The sequence below is a fragment of the Coptis chinensis genome, chromosome 4 (genome assembly GCF_015680905.1).
Source record: "Coptis chinensis isolate HL-2020 chromosome 4, ASM1568090v1, whole genome shotgun sequence".
NCBI lineage: Eukaryota > Viridiplantae > Streptophyta > Magnoliopsida > Ranunculales > Ranunculaceae > Coptis > Coptis chinensis.
The window spans coordinates 5243626-5262352 of record NC_141459.1 but is presented as its reverse complement, the minus strand read 5'-3'; the positions used below and the strand labels follow the sequence as shown (position 1 = coordinate 5262352).

The 18727-nt window shown below is 37.1% G+C and overlaps 4 protein-coding genes and 1 non-coding gene across 5 annotated transcripts; 2 read left to right on the top strand and 3 right to left on the bottom strand.

Annotated features, from left to right (window-relative positions):
- The first annotated feature begins 1027 nt into the window (after positions 1-1027).
- LOC147501404 (protein BZR1 homolog 1-like) lies at positions 1028-3158 on the top strand. Its single transcript, XM_086606450.1, has 2 exons — positions 1028-1415; positions 2098-3158. Exons 1-2 carry the CDS (start codon positions 1188-1190, stop codon positions 2809-2811), a joined length of 942 nt encoding a protein of 313 aa, XP_086462576.1. The 5' UTR covers positions 1028-1187; the 3' UTR covers positions 2812-3158.
- A 575-nt stretch (positions 3159-3733) lies between these two features.
- Positions 3734-6902, bottom strand: LOC147501403 (DNA glycosylase superfamily protein). The gene is made up of 4 exons (XM_086606449.1): positions 6372-6902; positions 4668-4809; positions 4431-4572; positions 3734-4333 (listed from the first exon to the last, which is right to left on the bottom strand). The coding sequence occupies exons 1-4, from the start codon at positions 6751-6753 to the stop codon at positions 4001-4003; spliced, it is 999 nt and encodes a 332-aa protein (XP_086462575.1). The 5' UTR covers positions 6754-6902; the 3' UTR covers positions 3734-4000.
- A 5585-nt stretch (positions 6903-12487) lies between these two features.
- Positions 12488-12560, top strand: TRNAA-UGC (transfer RNA alanine (anticodon UGC)). The gene has a single exon. It is a non-coding gene; the product is annotated as a tRNA-Ala (tRNA).
- Positions 12561-12666: 106 nt separating this feature from the next.
- LOC147501401 (anthocyanidin 3-O-glucosyltransferase 5-like) lies at positions 12667-14468 on the bottom strand. Its single transcript, XM_086606447.1, has one exon. It carries the CDS (start codon positions 14323-14325, stop codon positions 12898-12900), a length of 1428 nt encoding a protein of 475 aa, XP_086462573.1. The 5' UTR covers positions 14326-14468; the 3' UTR covers positions 12667-12897.
- A 765-nt stretch (positions 14469-15233) lies between these two features.
- Positions 15234-17052, bottom strand: LOC147501400 (putative glutathione S-transferase). The gene is made up of 2 exons (XM_086606448.1): positions 16566-17052; positions 15234-15875 (listed from the first exon to the last, which is right to left on the bottom strand). The coding sequence occupies exons 1-2, from the start codon at positions 16872-16874 to the stop codon at positions 15519-15521; spliced, it is 666 nt and encodes a 221-aa protein (XP_086462574.1). The 5' UTR covers positions 16875-17052; the 3' UTR covers positions 15234-15518.
- Between the last annotated feature and the right edge of the window lie 1675 nt (positions 17053-18727).

Genomic DNA, 18727 nt, shown 5'->3' with positions numbered 1-18727 from the left:
TTTTTTAATTTTGAAGTCGTAATTGGAGTGATGGGGTTTGATGACACTTTAAGAAATTGATTCAAATCACAGTTGAATGTAAATAGTTTGAAAGTAAAAAAAAAAAAAAAAAAAAGGTAAATTGGGACAAAAGCCACTTTTTTGTGAACACAAGCAAAATTTGTGAATACGAGCACACACAAACATGGTCACAAATTTGGAATTCAGTATCAATTCAGCTAGGATAAAATCGTTGATTCATACAAATTCGTTCAAAAAATCAGGAAAGCCATAAATAATTAAATACATATAATAGTATGCAGTGTGTGATTATGCATCATGTTCAAGGTTACTTCGAGCATATATCAAATTAAAAAATTTAAAATATATATGTAAAGTCTTTTTACAATATCCTACAAATATTTCAATTTATTAAAAAAAATATTAAAAAAATAAATAAAAACTATTCATCATAAAAAAAAAAAAAATCAAAATAAACATCGATAATAATTAGAAGACTTTTACCGTTTTTATTATTTATTTGTTTTAGAAATTCGGTAACCAATCAATTTAAATACTTTTTATGTCCCTAATGAGATTTTGGTGACCATGCACACAAAAAATAAGAAAAGTGATTGTTCTTGACAAAATCCAAAAACATCCCTATCTTTCTCTCCACCGAAGTCAATGGATCATAGTGATCGCTAAAAGTGAAGATGAAGTTGTTGCACTGTTAGAGTGAGCAAGGAAGGCAAGAAAATCTTATTTATAATTAAAACTCCATAATAAGGTTTAAAACGTGTACATTACCATCGATTTGACTTTTACTTTGTCAAAATTGCGTGTCCAGCTAACCAAAATAGTTAGAGATGTTGAGCTTCAAGATTATACACATAGTCACATAATTTTGGGACAATAATTTTCTATTTCCATTTCCAATATTGGTTCGCCAATTTCGAAATTAAGGGGCTCTAGGGTTGCATAAGTAGACAGCACCTGGGTTCACAGATTGACAGCAGTTAAATAAAAGAAAACAAAATTATTGAGTGGAGCCCAGAGACTGAAAGCTGAAAAGAGTTATGCACGTGACACGCTTTAAAGTTGTCTCGAACTTCCATGAAAGCATCATTCATCATATCATCACTAATCAAACAAAGCAAAAAAGAAAACTGAACTGAAGTTAGTTTAGAGTTTAGACACCGGAAAAGATGACATCAAGAGGGTCATCATCAGGAAGAATGCCAACGTGGAAAGAAAGAGAAAATAATAAGAGAAGAGAAAGAAGAAGAAGAGCTATTGCTGCTAATATTTATGCTGGTTTAAGAGCTTCAGGGAACTTTAAGTTACCTAAACATTGTGATAACAATGAAGTCTTGAAAGCCCTTTGTTCTGAAGCTGGTTGGGTCGTTGAAGAAGATGGTACCACTTATCGTAAGGTACATAAACTTTTCTTTTATTTATTTTGCCTCTGCTGCTTTGATGTGGGGTACTATGCTAATTTTGATAAGAGTAACTGACTTTTTGTATGGTATCATTTCCTTATCAATGGATTTTTTGGGGAATGGGAGGACTTTTGTTAGTTGTATGTTTTTCTACTTGATCTGGGATTTATTGGTTATGTATTTGAGGGAAGTTTTGTGGTGGGTCTATGTTTTATTTCTTTTGTGATCTGAATCATTATATGCTTTGTTATACATCTGGAAAAAATGGCAATATTTTGTAATGTGTAGATTTTATTTCAATTGAGCGTTTGTATGATGTTCTCTTCATTGCATTTTCTTACTAATAACTTCAAAATCTCAAATGCCTGAACCCCTTTTCTCTAAACATATTCAATGTCAACCAATAATTTTAGCTGGTTTGTACTTGTTTATCGAATTGGTGTTCACATTGAGTCACGACATTGTGGTTTTGCATTCTAATAACTTCAGAATCTCAAATGCCTGAACCCCTGTTCTCTAAACATCTCAAGTGTCAAGCTCAATTGATAAGCAAAATGAAAGATTAAATTGGAATACACTTAATGGGCTAGTTTGTACTTGTTTATTGAATTCGTGTTCACGTTGATTCATGACATTGTGGTTTTGCATTCTTATTTGTGTTTTTCTGCTTGTACAGGGATTTAGGCCATCTTTGAATGACACTGCAGGCACTTCGACAAACATTAGTCCATGTTTGTCTCGGCAACCAAGTGCACCATCCTCGTATTTTCCAAGTCCGGTTCCCTCTTACCATGCTAGTCCATCTTCTTCGTCTTTCCCAAGTCCAACTCGTTTCGATACCAATCCCTCCTATATCCTCCCTTTCCTCCAAAACCTCGCATCCGTCCCATCTTCACTACCCCCTCTCCGCATTTCTAATAGTGCGCCTGTGACGCCCCCTTTGTCATCTCCGACTTCTAGATCTCCTAAGCAAAAACCTGATTGGCAGTTTTATTCTAATTATAACGTGGTGTCCTATCGCCATCCACTTTTCGTCGCGTCTGCTCCTACAAGTCCCACTCATCGTCATCATCATTTTCCTCCTGCCACGATTATAGAATGTGACGAGTCTGATTCCTCAACCGTTGATTTACCTCAATGGACAAATTTTCAAGCAGTTCCAAATGGGGGAGCTCCCGTTTCCCCTACATTTAATCTTGTGAAACCTGTTATCGAGCAAATCTCTCCCCAGGGTTCTATCATGGGACCTGGAGGGAAGAGGGAACATGGTTCAGAATTTGAGTTTGAAGGACGGAGGGTTAAGCCTTGGGAAGGCGAGAAGATTCATGAGATGGCAGTTGATGATTTAGAGCTCACACTTGGGAGTGGGAAGACTCGGGAGTTTGGCTAATTGAGAGAAATGACGTATTCGACTTAGAAGGCAACACGAACTCAAACTATTGATTCTTTGTGTAAAATGGCGATCCCTGGATTTGTGTTCAGTTTCCAAATCTTTTTCTGAACTCATTATTCTAGTGTTATATTTGTGGCTGCTGGTTGGTAAATTGGTGGTGATTGCTGAAGTGCAAATTTCCAACAGAATATTGCTCGTGTTTCTTCTGCAATTTTTGTTTTGAATCGTCGATGGGTTTGTAAATGTAAAGTAGTTTATTAGCTGTTCTTTCCTATATGAATGTCCTATGATGTCAAGCTTTAAATATTAAATTTCCCGCATTAATATTGTTGGAAAGTTTTCCATGTTCCTTTGTTGATTTTCACAAACAGAAACACAAGCCACTGAACTTAGGTTAGTGGTTGTCATCAATACATTTCTGTTGTTCGTATATAAGCACCCTTTGTGAATTCTTGACAAAACCCATTTGTGCATGTCATGGGGGCATTCCATGTGAGATGTTTTGGGAGCTTGTCATGCCCATGTTGATGTTGCATTCTAGAGAACATTCCAATCCCAATCTTTATAGTACCTAATATTGTGGCTTAATTCGTCCCTTGATCCTTGGGATTTTATGTTTATATTGCAACTCGTGAATGAAGACTCAGTGATTCACTGATTCTTAAAGTTAATGGCGTTTCTGCAAGAAATTGAGTAGTAAACAGATTCTTGGACCAAATTTACCTCTGGTTGACAGACTTTCTTAAACTTGTACGTTTCTTAGATAAAACTTGCATGAGTAGGACGTCTAAGTCCCTCCAGTTCACACTCTAATGATTATAGAAGCACGATTGTTTTAAGATAGCTGGTCATCTGAATTTGAGTTTAGTGTTTACTGAAGAACTGTACGGTTAGTGAGATGCTCAAAGAAATTTTGCAGTTATTTATATGATAATAACCGATTTTACTATTGCAGGCTTGAGAAAATCAAATTGTTACAGATTACTTATAAACATGAGACACCTTTTATGTGAACAAAAAAAAATCCAAAGTTACATTTACTAGGTTCAAATTATACATGACAGATGAGAAAGAAAACAGAATAATACCCAATGCCAAATCTCATGCACTCATCCTCTTCATGTCTTCTACAGCCCTGATTATGCCTGGGTTTGTATTATTTGTCAGAAGAAATTATGTCAGAATTTTAGACAGTAGATAAGCATGTCTTCTTGAGGGTAACAGCCAATTCTGTCTCCTGAGTCATGGCTTCTGTATCCTTCTTCACATTTGAAATACACTCCTGGTATCTAAAGCAAGTTATGAGATGGTCGTTCACAATTCCTGCAGCTTGCATGAATGAGTAGACAACCGTGGGACCCACACAACGGAAACCTCTTCGCATCAGATCCTTGCTTATGGCCTCAGCTTTTGGTGTCTTGACAGGTACATGACGTACATAACGGTAACCCTTTTTTATTGGTTTGTGATTCACGAAACTCCAGCAGTAATTGCTGAAGGATCCAAACTCCTGTTGAACCTGTTACAATGGAAACTATTTAGTATGTTTCATGTAATTGTACATTTAAAAAAAATATCTAGCTACAAATATAAGCTCAGAGAACCTCATAAGTTACCTTTAGCATCTGTTTGGCATTTTCAACAACAGCACGAAGCTTTGGTTCAGATAGCAAGGGATTGCCATTTGCTTTCAGTAATTGTATGTTTTTGTCATTGAATTTTGCTACAGATGCTGGGTCAAAGTTATCAAGAAGCTTTCTGTCATAATAGTCCAATAACAAATTTATTAAGACTCCTACCAAAACAAGGTTTTCCTAATACTTAGACAGACGAGGCAGTGAAAATTCATTTACCTGAATATGTCTCTCTGATTAAGAATATCAGGCCAGCTGAGTTCAGCCAGTGCAGTTGACAAGACAAGTAGCTCAAATAATTTGTTATCATCGTGAACTGGAATTCCCCATTCTTCGTCATGGAAAATTGTATAAAGTCGATCTGCAAGGAAAAATGTGGGTCACTTAAAAGCTATGGAGAACAGAATGCAAGCATATCTGTTGAAACAGACTTGGCAGTTGAGAAATATGGAGAAACGTTTTGGGGAATTTTCATGTTCTTCAACATTTTGAAGTTTGATATCCCATGACAAACGCAATTACGTAATCAATATTACCTATGCTGGGATCATGGATATACAAGTTGTTGTTCCCAGAATATATTTTATACACTAAAATTCAAGTTAGAAGACTGGATTGGCAGTTCTGTGAGCAATCTTTATGGAATACTCACTTTAGAGTTTGTGGAAAATGATTAGAGGAGGCGGCCAGACACGCTGGAGGGATGTCCAGGATTCCAGTTTGAAGAATAAGGACATCACAAGAGAAACATTCGCAAAAGAAAGGGGGGGAAGGAACATCAGATATTTGATAGCCAACGGCATGAGGAGTATCTCTGCAAGAGGGATTCATATATAAATGATAGATTTGTACATATTGATTACAGGATTCGTGGACGGAGTCCTTGGTACACTCCTCTAACTTGCATAACACTGCCTGCTTATGCTTAAAGGTTTTATCAAATAGGCACGGCAAGAACTTTGAATCCCCATGGTGCCTTTACTTGTTAGCCGGCCACATGACACGTAGTAGATGAAATGTGGTTTTGCTTATGGCGTGTGTGCAGTAGTTAGTAAACCCCTCAAGGCGTATGACCTGGCATTGGGCCAGATGTTTGTGCCACATATGCATTTTCAAATTTTAACATCTACACTCTTAATCCACCAGCCTTGTTGTAACTACATGAGTTATAGGAATCCAATTAACGTTTTAAACTTCCTCTCGCTAGTGGTACATAATTACATATAGTCTACACCTTTCATGATTATGTATTATGTCATTTCTTTCATTTAATTTATACTGTAAGTGATCTAGATAATTTACCTATCTCACGCCCAATCTGTCTAAACCCTCGTTTCCGTGTTCACAAAACTTGGAAAGTGAGATCACACCAATCTTTTACAGATATGTTTAATGTCTGACAACTAACTAAAAGAGAAGGAAAGATGACAAACCTGGCCTTAGAAGGGTTTGGTGTAAAGGAATCACTGGGGTGTTTCCAGGATAAGGATCACTCATATGTCCTATACTCCTAGGGTGTTGTAAATTTGTGAGCACAAGCTCAACCAGATTTTGGTTAATCTGGCCTTAAATCAAACTGTTAGAACACTGCTAGAGTATCTCGTTCCCCTTTTGGAATTCCATTATAAGAAATCTTAGGATTTATTTACTCAATTTTCTATAGAATCACTTCATTTTCTATAGATATCATTCCATATATGTTTTTCAATAGAATTATTACTTAGTTTTAAGTTCACTAAGAAACATAACACTAAATGGAAAGCAGGAAAGCGAATTACACCAAATTAATCGAGAAAATAGATAGGTACTCGGATACGGTCTTCATTTCAAAACAAACTTTACTTGGGAATGTCAGATAAAATTTTCAAGTCATAACACAATGTCAGCTAAAATTCCTCAAATATGTAAAAGAATCAATCTTACCAGAGTTGGGAGTAATCCAATCACACCGCTTAATGACAATAGGCCGCTCCAGCAACTGTTCTTCCCCATCAGGCGCGACTTTGCCAGACTTCAAACCATGATGATGCCGTTTAACTCTCCTCTTAAAACTCTTTATTTTCACAGAAGAAACACTACTAGAAGAATCCGAAGAACAAGAAGAAGTGTTATTGACTGAGCCATTGTTCCGGGTAACGGGTTCGGGTAACTTTTTCGTACTACTAACCATTTTTCTTGTCTCCTGAGTGTTTAAAATACTAGCCTGTTTGTTCTTCTTCTCTGGTTGCAAAACAGTCACAACTCTGTTTCCACCTGGTCCAAGTACTGATCTCGTTTCACTACTCATTTCTGCATCTACAGACATTTTTCAAAGTGGTCTCTCTGGATATTTGAATTCAAAATGAGAGAAAAAGGTGGTGGAAATGGTTAAAAATTGCTGGGGAATGTGGAAAGGTTGGTTTGGGTTTTGCTAGAAAAACAGAGGAGAGCAGATTTTGGAAGTAGAGAAACGACGAAAGAAGGAACCGGTTTTGGAAGTTTGAAAATAGACTGACATTCTCTGCTTGACTGGTAAATATACTGTTGTTGAAGCTGAGGTGTCGGTTCTCATTGTCGTTGGTTATGAAATGCCATTTTTGCCACTGTTATTTTGGGTGTGAAATTTTGTGAGCAAAAGTAACTTGTGAGCAAAATTTTGTGCACTTGACAACTGTGAAATACATATTATGCAAATAGCTAATACTGCATTTGTAAATATATTTTAGAAGATTTACAAAGTATGTTATATTTTTTAGAAGAATTACACACTAACAATTGTTTTTGTTGTTTTCTTATGAAAATAGGTGAAATCACGTCGACCGGGAGTTTGGGTGGATGCAAAGAGGCATTTGGCTGTGTGTCATATTCACTAGCTGGTGGATTAGTGATCGGTTGGACCGAACGGGCTGGATTTGGTAGAAGACACAATACCGTTGCGTAGAAGAATTTAACAAAAATGTGGAAAGCCAACAACAACGGCTATAAACGGGCAGGTATTTTGCTTTCGGCCTTTTGGGGTCCTATGTGATGCTTGTAATCTTCTCCATTTCCCTTTTTAAGGTTTGGTTAATTAGTATTCTTTTCTTATAAAAAAAAAAGGTTAATTAGTGTTGTTTGGCTTTTGATTCTCACTAAAATTGAAGCTAGGTATCATTATTATTTGATAATCTTATTTGGGAAAGAATTGTAGCATTGTGCAAAATGGAGTAGAGGTTATTTATGACTAGGATCTGAACTCCTAATTTTTTTGGATTTGAGGTTAGGTTGTTAAAAACATGGCCCCCCCCCATTAAGATGGAAAACAGCTCAAAGCTGAGAAATCAAATGAACGGAAACTGAAAGTGACACTCAGGTACATTGAAACTTTTTGCACGTATCAATTTATCAATGCTTATAGCGAGTCCAATGGGGGAGTTATATGGGCGGTTAAAGTCAAATATAGCACTCCCAACTATAAAAATGTTATTCTAATGGGGATATTAAAAGGATATTAAATTTGGAATGAATAAAAAACCCAGCCAAAATTAAGACTTTCGCTAACAGCTGCCATAATAAGTTTCGAGATACGGACGATATAGTTTTTGCCGTCTGTTGGTTATTTATGTACAGACGGCAGTCACAATGTCGTATGTCTCCAGTTTTAATTAAATGGACGGACGATAGACACTGTGCCGTCCGTACCTTCCAGACACTCAACACGATTTAGACTTAGCCAAATTTAACCAATTTTTTACTCACATGCATTTATTTGTCATCAAAACCTCAACCCTCTACTCCTCAACCATCAACTCTTCAACCACCAATCTCATTTCTTGTGTCAACTTTATAGACCACAAACTCTTCACTCATATTTTTTGAATTACTATTCTCAACTTTGCAATCTTTTTTCTCATATTCATTATCAACTTTGCAACTTTTCTTCTCACATTCAAAATGACTTATTCTTCTCGCTATGTTGAATCAATCTCCTTATCCGAAGATGAGAACTTGATGAATGACGATGATAACATGTTCATACTTATTTTCTCGTTGTTGCAAGACATGTACAAAGGTACTTGTGATCATCGAGGCTCGGTCTCCGGTAGAACGAACATTTATCGTGATCGAATCGACGCTCACAATAGAATTATGAGGGATTATTTCGTGCAATACCCGAAGTATCCAATTGATATCTTCCGTATAAGGTTTAGGATGCACCACCATCTCTTCCTTTGAATCTTGAGAGCCGTCTCCGACCATGACAAGTACTTCATATACAAAGTTGATGGTATTGGAAAGCCATGTTTGACGGGTATGCAAAAGGTGGTTGTTTGCATTCATTTGCTTGCATATGGGTATTGTCGCGGATGTGTGGGATGATGAATACATTCAAATCGCAAAGATCACCCTTTTCGAAAGCTTGAGGCATTTTTGTGATGCCATGTTGGCGGTCTTCGAGAAATAATATTTGAGGGCTCCAAACGAATAAGACATTCAACGTTTACTTGCATAAGGTGAAAATCGTAGCTTCTCGGGTATGCTTGGAAGTTTGGATTGTCTGCATTGGCAATGGAAAATGTGTCCTATGGCACGACAAGGTACACATGTAGGACATAAGAAGAAACCTACAATCATTTTGAAAGTTGTTGCCGATCAAGACTTGTGGATTTGGCACGCTTTTTTTGGTATGGTGGGTTCAAACAATGATGTCAACGTGCTTCAACGTTCTCACCTCTTTGACAATCTTATGCGTGGTGATGCTCCTCGTTAAAATTACATCGTGAATGGTCGCTAATACAAAATGGGTTACTATCTAGCCGATGAGTTTTATCCTAAATGGGCTACACTTGTACAAACAATCCCTCATCCAACAACTTAAATAGAGGGATTCTTTGCTAAGATGCAAGAAGCGTGTCGCAAAGATGTGGAGTCTTACAAGCTAGATGAGGGATAATCAAGAGGCCGGCGCAAATGTGGAGTAGGGATGACATTAATCGGATAATGAAGACGTGTATAATTTTACATAATATGATTGTCGAAGATGAACGAGAGATTGATATCGAAGATTGGCAAATTGACATGGATTGGGAGCCACCAGTCGCATTGCATGTTGTCGGGAATCGAAATGAGAAAATTGCAATAAGACTCAACACACTTTGTCATATTCAGAGCAGATAAACTAATGTTCATCTAAGAGTTGACCTCATCAATCACCTTTGGCAATTTCGTGCAGATCAAAGAATGTAGTATGAGTATTTCTATGTTTGTAGTTTGAGTATTATCTATGTTTGTTTTATAGTTTAAGTATTATCTATGTTTGACTTTATGTTGTTTCAAGATAATTAAATTTGAAATTACAATATTGGAAATGAACTAACATCAACAATGGAAATGAAATAACTAAAATAATATTGAAATTAATCTAAGTAGTAGAAACACCACCCCACTAGAAGCACCACTTGGAGTTCCAAATGTTCCACTCTCTCTCATTTGGCGAATTATGTCCATTTTCATTGTCTTGAAGTATTCGGCAACTTTCGGCTCAAGAGTATAAGTATCTTGTGCTAATATTTTGTTGTCTTCTTTTCACTTCTTGAGCTCCATCATCTTCACCCTATCGGCGGCGACATTCGTCATTTGTGCCAAATACTTTTCCATCATCTTGTAATTCTCTCATCCTTTCTTCGTCCTTTCTTTCTTACCCCTTGTTCCCAGTGATCGTTTTTTCTTGGTTCCACTTTCACCTCCACCTCCACTTCCATCCCCAACTTGTGTAGGAAACGGATCAATTGGAATGCCATCAAGAGTTGTCGATGGCGTTGTGGCTGTTAAAGGCACGACTTCGTCATCTACATTGAGAATGATGTTGGTTCGTCTCCTTGATGTAGTTGTGGACCGACTCTCCAATTCTTCATTCCATTTTGGGCTATCATTGAGGGGGCCCAACAATGCTCAAATTGAAAGTGTGTGTTATGAGCCAACATATATGTTGTTTTTGCCTCGGCCAACCGATCTTGGATCGTTGTGCCACTTCTGCGGTCCTCTCCGAAAAGGAGATAATTCCCGCCCACCGGTTGCAAGCTTTTTGGATGTGTCCAAATCGAGTGGACACCGAATCCTTGCTTCTCTTGTTGTTTTCGCCAACTCTCTCTTGAAATTTCTATAATATTATCTCCCAATAGTGTGTGACTCGTTGCCCCGCATCAACAATTGGATCTTCATTAACATATATCCACGTTTTGCAAAGAGCCTCGTCTTCTTGAATTGAAAAATTGGCGGACTTTGTAGATTTCTTTCCTTTTGATGTGGTTGCATGTTTAGTTGGATCCATTGTTGTACTTGGAGTAGTGATTGTTGTAGTTGGAGTAGATAGAAATTGTATGAGAATTGAGAGCAAATAGCTAGTGAGAGAGTTGTGTGAAGTAGTTGTTATAAATTTGCAATTTCAGAAAAACTAGCCGTTTCTAGCTGTTGGGATGTCTGGACTAGACAGACGACAGAGTTTATGCCGTTATTTGCAATTTAACGTACAGACGGCAGAAACTCTGTCGTCCGTATCCCGAACTTAATAGCTGCTAAAAGTCCCCATTGGACTGGTTTTTTGAATTTGGGCTGCCAAATTTGGCTGGGGTTGCTAAAGGGCCTATGTGGCACCTTTTAGCAGCCATTAGCTGCTTCCCATTGGACTTGCTCTTAGAATATGTCCAGTTCCTTCTATGGGTGCCAATGGGTATCCAGAACCGAACCGTAACCAAAACTAAATGTTCTAGTTTTGGGTCTTAAAAAATTAGACCCATTTAAAATGGGTCATTAAGAACCGAACCAATAAAGAATCGAAACCGTTGAACCAAATAGTAAAAACCCGTGAGTACTCGAACCGAAACCAGAACCGATTATTATGATTTTGATATATTAAATTTAGTATTATATTACATTTAAGATAATCAAACTCATACATTATAATATACAATATATTTTTTACGTGTAAAAGTCTATTAAATATATATAGCATAATAGTGAATGTGTGTTGTTAAATGTATATTTTATAACTATTCGTTAATCAAGTGTATCATAGATGTTAATAATAATGTCAACGTGTATATTATGAATTAACTAATATATTTTATATTTATTAACTTATGCACGTGTATATTTAAATAGGATACACATGCTTGATATATTATTGTACACACACTTATTATAAACCAATATATAGTGTTCATGTGTAAAAATTAGTGATGAGATGTAATTGTAAGACGCATGTACTCGCATGTTCGATTTAAAATGTGAGTTAATACACGTGTACAAATGTATATATGTGTCTACACGTAAAATGTATCAAGGTAACAAACATATGTGATTGCACGTGTACATGATCGAGTTAATACAAGGAAACAAATATATGTGTATGCACGTAAAAAAAATCAAATATTTAGGGTTAGATATTTGATTATTTTAATTCCTATATCAAAGCTTAAAATTATCACATGAATGATAAATGTTTTAACGTGTATGATTGATATATGTTCATAGATTGATGTAAATATGATTGTTGATACATCACTAATTATACATAAAATATTATCATGCAGAAAAAGAAAAAAATAAAAATAAAAACAAGTTTTAGTGTTTAAATGATTGAAATTGTTTAATAATCATAATAAACAATAAAGATCGAATTAGAACCGAAACCGATAAAAAACTGTGGATTTTTATGGTTTTTGGTTGGGTTCTATAATTCTCATACTAAAACCGTTGAAAACCGAAATCAATAGAACTGCAAATAATAACACCCAAACTAAAACCGTTAAAACCCGACCCAAAATTGACCCGTTGGCATCCCTAGTTCCTTCAACACAAGTCCTTTGTGCCTTCGAATTCAACACTTTTTGGGCCCTCGCAAATCGCAACTACAACGAAGTAAAGTCCTTTGTGCCTTCGAATTCAACACTCTTTGGGCCCTTGCAAATCGCAACTACAAAGAAGTCAAAGTAATGATGTATGGGCTAATTAAAGCAGTGAAGTGCATGTTTTTTTAATTGTGTAAACTTATAAGATACTTAGCATTGCACTTACAAAATGGGGATGTAGCTCAAATGGTAGAGCGCTCGCTTTGCATGCGAGAGGTACAGGGTTCGATCCCCTGCATCTCCATTGATGATCTTGTTATTTTTATTGCGAAAGCAATGATGATAATTCTTCAATAGCACAAAGTTCAAAATTTTGCTATACGATGATTAAAGTATTAAACAGTCCAATACGACATGTAAGAGTAGTAAATTAATTAGTAGACATTAGACGCATAAGACTAAACATATATGCATCAACTTTTGCTTTAAGTAACTCAAATATAAGACATAAACAATCAAAGACGTAAGACTAAACAATATTATCATCACAAATAACCTTAAGTAAAATATAAAAGTGTCTCGTGTAGTGATGAACTTTATCTCTAGCCAATCTAGAAACATGAAATGTCAAGAAGACAAATTCATCCTGCTCTTTGGTCTACCTCCCACTCTTTGGCGACCTCCAAGAGTGCATTATGTGAAGATCCACCCTTACCAGCTGCCATCAGTGCACACTTTCGAATATTTTTCATTCGATCCCTCAGCATTTCTCCTTCTTGACTTACCATCACCAACCTCACTATCCTTTCTATCTTCTCCCTACTTGCAACTGATCCCTTCGCCGATACAAGCTCAGGTCGGACAGCTACACCTAATTCCTCGGCCAAAAGCACAGCATTCATCCTTTGTTCTGCGTAAAGTGGCCATGCAATTATGGGCACACCATTGGTAATACTCTCCAAAGTTGAATTCCATCCACAATGTGATAAAAACCCACCAATTGATGGATGGGCCAGGATATGTTCTTGAGAGGCCCAATCAGAGACTACCAAACCCAGCCCATGGATCCGCGTCAAGAATCCTTTGGGCAGGTATTCTGATGGATCTTGAGCTCCAGCATGAGAAGAAAAAAATGAACTTGAGGCATCACTTCTAGTTGGTGGCCTGACCACCCAAATGAATCGTTGTTGACTCAGCTCTAACCCAAATGCTAACTCAGTCATTTGTTCAGATGATAGAGTTCCACCACTACCGAACGAGACATATAGTACCGACCCATTTGGCTGCTTACTTAGCCAATCCAAGTAGTAGTCATTTGCTACCATCTCTTGGCCGATGGATCGAGCTACTGGGCCAACTGGATATACACGTGGCTTTACAAACTGCCGTAGGATGCCATTTTCTCTCATGGCCTTCAAAGTCATGGGCTCCAGATCATCCCATGTGTTCAATAAAAGCCCATCAGCCATTGGCATCTTTCTAGCAAACTCCAAGTATAATTGGTACCGCTCAGTCTTCCGATCCATCATAGGTTCAACTACATCAACTGGTTGGATCGATTTACAACCTGGTATCAAAATTGGTTCAATCTGATCAACATATTCCCCATCAACCTCCTCGTCCAATTTCGGTACATATAGTGTTAATGCTAGGAACCAAGCGGTACAAGTGACAAACACATACTTGAGGATGCCAAGTTCATCAGCAATATCGAAGGCGCATAAACCAAAGATATCGACAATAAGAGCAACTGGTGTTGGTTTCATGGATGTGAGATGAGATTTTAGAGATGTCATAGACTCTTGCACAGTTATTGAAATACGGTTTTCGACTGATATATTCCTAGAAACCAATTCTAAAATGTTACCCGGTGTAAGGTCTACAATGTGAAACTCGTCGTGAAACGTAGATAATGACTTTAGAAGTTGTGATTGAGAAGTTGGTATAACAAAGAGAGTGACTGAGAACTTATCGAGAGTGACAAGGCGCTTTGATAGTTCGACCAGAGGGATAATGTGGCCCATGCCGGGACTTGCTAGTAGTACTACATGAGGCTTTAGGGTCACCATTTGTACAAATCAAACGAAGAAAATAATGTGACTTGTGAGGATGAAAGATTGAGAGCAGTGATCAAGATTTTATAACTAGGATTGAACAGGGAGTCAACGTAAATATGTAATCACAACAAGTAGTTTAATGAAGAGATACACATTTGTTCGCGGTTTGTGTTAGTTTAATGATTGACAGGTTCAGAGCACCAAATTAAGGAGACACGACAATTTTCGAACACATCAGGCACTACATCATGCGTATAGTTGTAAAATTTCTGTTGGATATAACTCACCATCATTTGTTTGGTTTGAGTTAATTATTTTGTTTGCTTAAACAAATCGACAATGGCAGATGTGAGTATGTGACTCATTTGTAAAAGCAATTTTGAGTGTGTAGCTCCTTCTAGGGCAATGCCAAGGGGCTTGGAATTGTTTGTTTGTTATGGAAATGGAACATTTGGATTATTATAAACTGCCCATAATACATATCTTGAAATCTTGAATTCCACTCAGATCTTTAGCTCGCAACACTACGTGGTGACATGAACCCCAGGTGCTGGTAACTGGCTAAGAACCCACTTGGGTGGCTTCACAAGCATACTCCGATGACCTGGTGCCCCAAAGGATACATGGACACCCCCCCTTGAAATCTGGTGTAAGCCATGCTGTGTAGTTCAGATTGAAGAGGTCCTGTACCTCTGTCCTGAGAAACTAGATCAGCTTGTTTAGGCCTTAAATTTGACAATGGTTTGGTTTGATATGGTTAGGCGTAATCACAATCGGCATACATTTCACAAGGAATGCGTTGAGCGCATTGGTTCTGTCTTGTTCCACTATTTAGCAATCAAGTCCACAACACAATCAATCCGAGAATAGTCCACTTCCTCGTGATTTGTCTTCTTTCCTGACCATAACAAAAGCCCCACTGTATAAAATTTCTTATTTGAACCTTGTCGAAAAGGCAATGCCATAGTGAGGGAGGAAGTAACGCAATACAGATACGTACTTTTGGTACTGAAAATACCGAGATTCAGAAAGCAAAGACATAATACAAACTTCAGACGCGGATCCGTTCAGAATGTCTTGTTACAAGATCTATCAATACGATGCTAACTCATAAACTCTCACTGGAACAGAGTACGTAGACATGCTAGGCAAGTTCATTTTACAAGCTTTTGATTAATGTTGAAAGTCGAAACACTTGATATATCCTATTGCCATGGAGATGTTTGAAACACCTCTACTCGATGCTTGAGGTAGACCACCATTTCATCATAATCAGGAAGGTTTTCTTTGATCACTGCAACTTGTTTGAAATTTTCTGTCCAGGCATGCAACCGAGGAAATCTATTGGTTTCCAAGAGCTTTACACCCGCAATTTCTTCAATGGCTCCTAACCAGTGAGCAATAACTCCAAAGACCAAGTCCACTAATCCAATGGCATCTCCACCAAAAAATGGCGTCTCTCCTAACCCGAGGTCTTCTATGGTTTTAAGATATTCCAAGCTATCTTTTATTGCTTGCTCTCGCTCATCAGGGTAGAAGATTATTTTCCACATACTTGAGCCCTGAATCACAAGAAAAAAGAAATGTAAATAATTCATCAAATTGGTCCAACCACAATAATTAGGGTTACTGGATGGTCACTTCTTCTTTTGGCAAGAACCTATAGGCCTTCAGTTTTCTAATCTGTAACTGTAAGCATTGTGTTTCTTAAGACTGTACAGTTTACACCACACTGCACAAAGCCACAAATTCCATGGGGCATGACATTGCTTAAACATGTATGAAACCAATAATTACAGTTCTATAAATTATTAGATGTAGTATTTAATTCGTTCCTTCAAATTGATTATGACTGCAATTTACATGTTTTCTGCTTGGGGAACAGGGGAAAAACATACTGATCATCCAACTTTCAGCTTGGACATAGACAGCCTAAACAAGCACTCACCGCTAAAAAACCATGTACATTTAAAAAAAAAATGATAGCTAATAGCCACAATATAAGCATCATGAGTTCATGACATACATATGTATTTTCATGAATATAATAAAAAGCAATAATATACTCTTTTAAGGCTGAAGTCTAAGTTGACGATGAAGTCGTAACCAAGGTCTGATTCTAAGTCAAAATACACTAGCCAAAACTTAATAACTTTGGTGGATGCAACTATGCAAGAATTGAACAGATATTTATGCGAAAACACCCGATATATTTACCATATAACATGAAAATCTAACTCAGATTTCATTACCTTATCGTCTGCAAATTTAGACCAAAAACGAGCAATGGATCTCTTGTAAGGATCTTTTGGCAGCAAGGGTTTCTCAGGCCACATCTCCTCAATGTATTCAAGGATAACAATGGACTCTGCAATAGGCTTGCCACCATGAACAAGCACAGGGATCTTCTTATGGACCGGATTGTATTCTAAAAGCAATGCACTCTTCCTGCTTAGATTTTCTGGTATATATTCATAATCTATACCCTTCAGTTTCAAAGCCCATATCACTCTGTAACTGAACGGACTAGGCCAAGTTCCGAGCAGCTTCAATTCTTCCATGTTCAGATAACTATGGAATGCTTCTCACATTTGATCGCCAAGCCTTCTAGTCCATATATTAAGATGGCCCCTATTTAGATATGGGTACCCCTATATTTGATTCTGTAATTGACTTGAATGTTGACTATGGTTATGGAGCACGTGGACTCATTGTGGTTTTGACAGCAACGATAGTAACATGAAAAAACTAGTTCAACACTTCAACTTGATCAAAATTAATGAAAAGATAAGGTTTTGACTTTTGAGTCCTGATCCGACAATCTCAAAATAAAGTAGTTGATTACTTTTGTTTTTTTCTACAGTTCAATACATAATCCTGGAATGTCCAAACGGCTACCCGACCCAGGTCGACTTTTCATGTTTTTGAACGGGTATCGGATTACTCGAATCCAGACTGGTTTTAGGGGTCGGATTTAGAGTCGGGTGTTTTGTTCAGAAGTATAACCAAACCCTACTCTAACCCTATATTTTGGGTACCCATCAGGCTCGGGTTAGAGTTTCGGGTAGAATAAATCCCGGTATAAATGAAGAAAGAAGACAATAAGAAATTTTATTTGAAATATATATCTACATTTTTTTTTCAACTATCCATCAATTTTTCAAACAAAATAAAACTTCTAATGAACTTGGAAGTAATTATCATCTATATATTGAACATAATTATTCGATATATGATTTAAAATAGATGGACGTGGTGAATTTAAATGAACTATACAAAACCTTAATGGTCGTGATGGTGTGCTTTGCCGTCGCAATTCTTGAAAAAATTAGAAATTCCGACATAAATTTTTTCATAATCCAATATATTAAATAACTCATTATTGTAAACATGAATGAGATCATAATCCAAATATTTATCTAGCTTATTCTTTTATATGAGATTAGTAGTATGCAATTGAAACTGGATTTGGGGTTCGATTTCGGTCCGGGTTTAGTTTTGGTTTTTTAGCCCTTTTAATAGATTTAGGACTAAATTATCGGGTCAAGCTTCGGGTCGGTCCGGGTTTAGAAAGTGACCAAATCTTACCCTATGTATTTCGGTTCGGGTTCAGATTTTGTCGAGTTCGAACAGGAATCGATGAGGATATTTTGTTCGGATTTTGGACGGGTTTCAGGTTTCAGGCAAGATGGACATCCGGCTAATCTTACTATTACTACTTTAAATAGAATGATTATGTGAACAACAGTGTTTTCTAATTATACCCATATATGGTTTTAATTATTACGATCACAGTCAAAAGAGTATTATGTAATAATATAGTTGATGGAGAGGTAAAACCGTTTATTTATACAGTGAAATTCGGACGTTTCTCTCCTGATTTATCACAATGCCTTCTATTTTACAAACAATTGCGAGATTGCTACTGATTGAAAGTTGGATTTTTGTGCTGCCCGGCCCAAACCAGTTGACCACACACGTGGTGTAGACACGTGCCAGTTAACTAGTATAATTGATAATATAGCGTTATGTGCATTAGAATTTAGAAATAGATACAAGAGCTGATGAACTAACTTCTAATATTTATGTAGGAGCAATTTCAAGGCCTATATATATATATACATATATTATAAATTATACGCAACTTTAATATTGCTCTCGTGGTGTCACGGGCGATTATTTTGGAGACTTTGAGTTTCCACCTTACAACAGACCTTAATGGTCAAATTTCGAGCCGGTGTGCTTGCCGGCGCTCTTTGGAGCACCACCTCATAGTGACATACCACCATCTCCTTCGGGAACCCGTTCCACTCTAGTGGCACCCTCGTTCGGAAAAATCCCTAGTTTAGTTTAAAGTTTGGATCGTTGATTGAATTATGTTTGCAGAAAGCGATGGGTTAGGGGAGCCTTTATA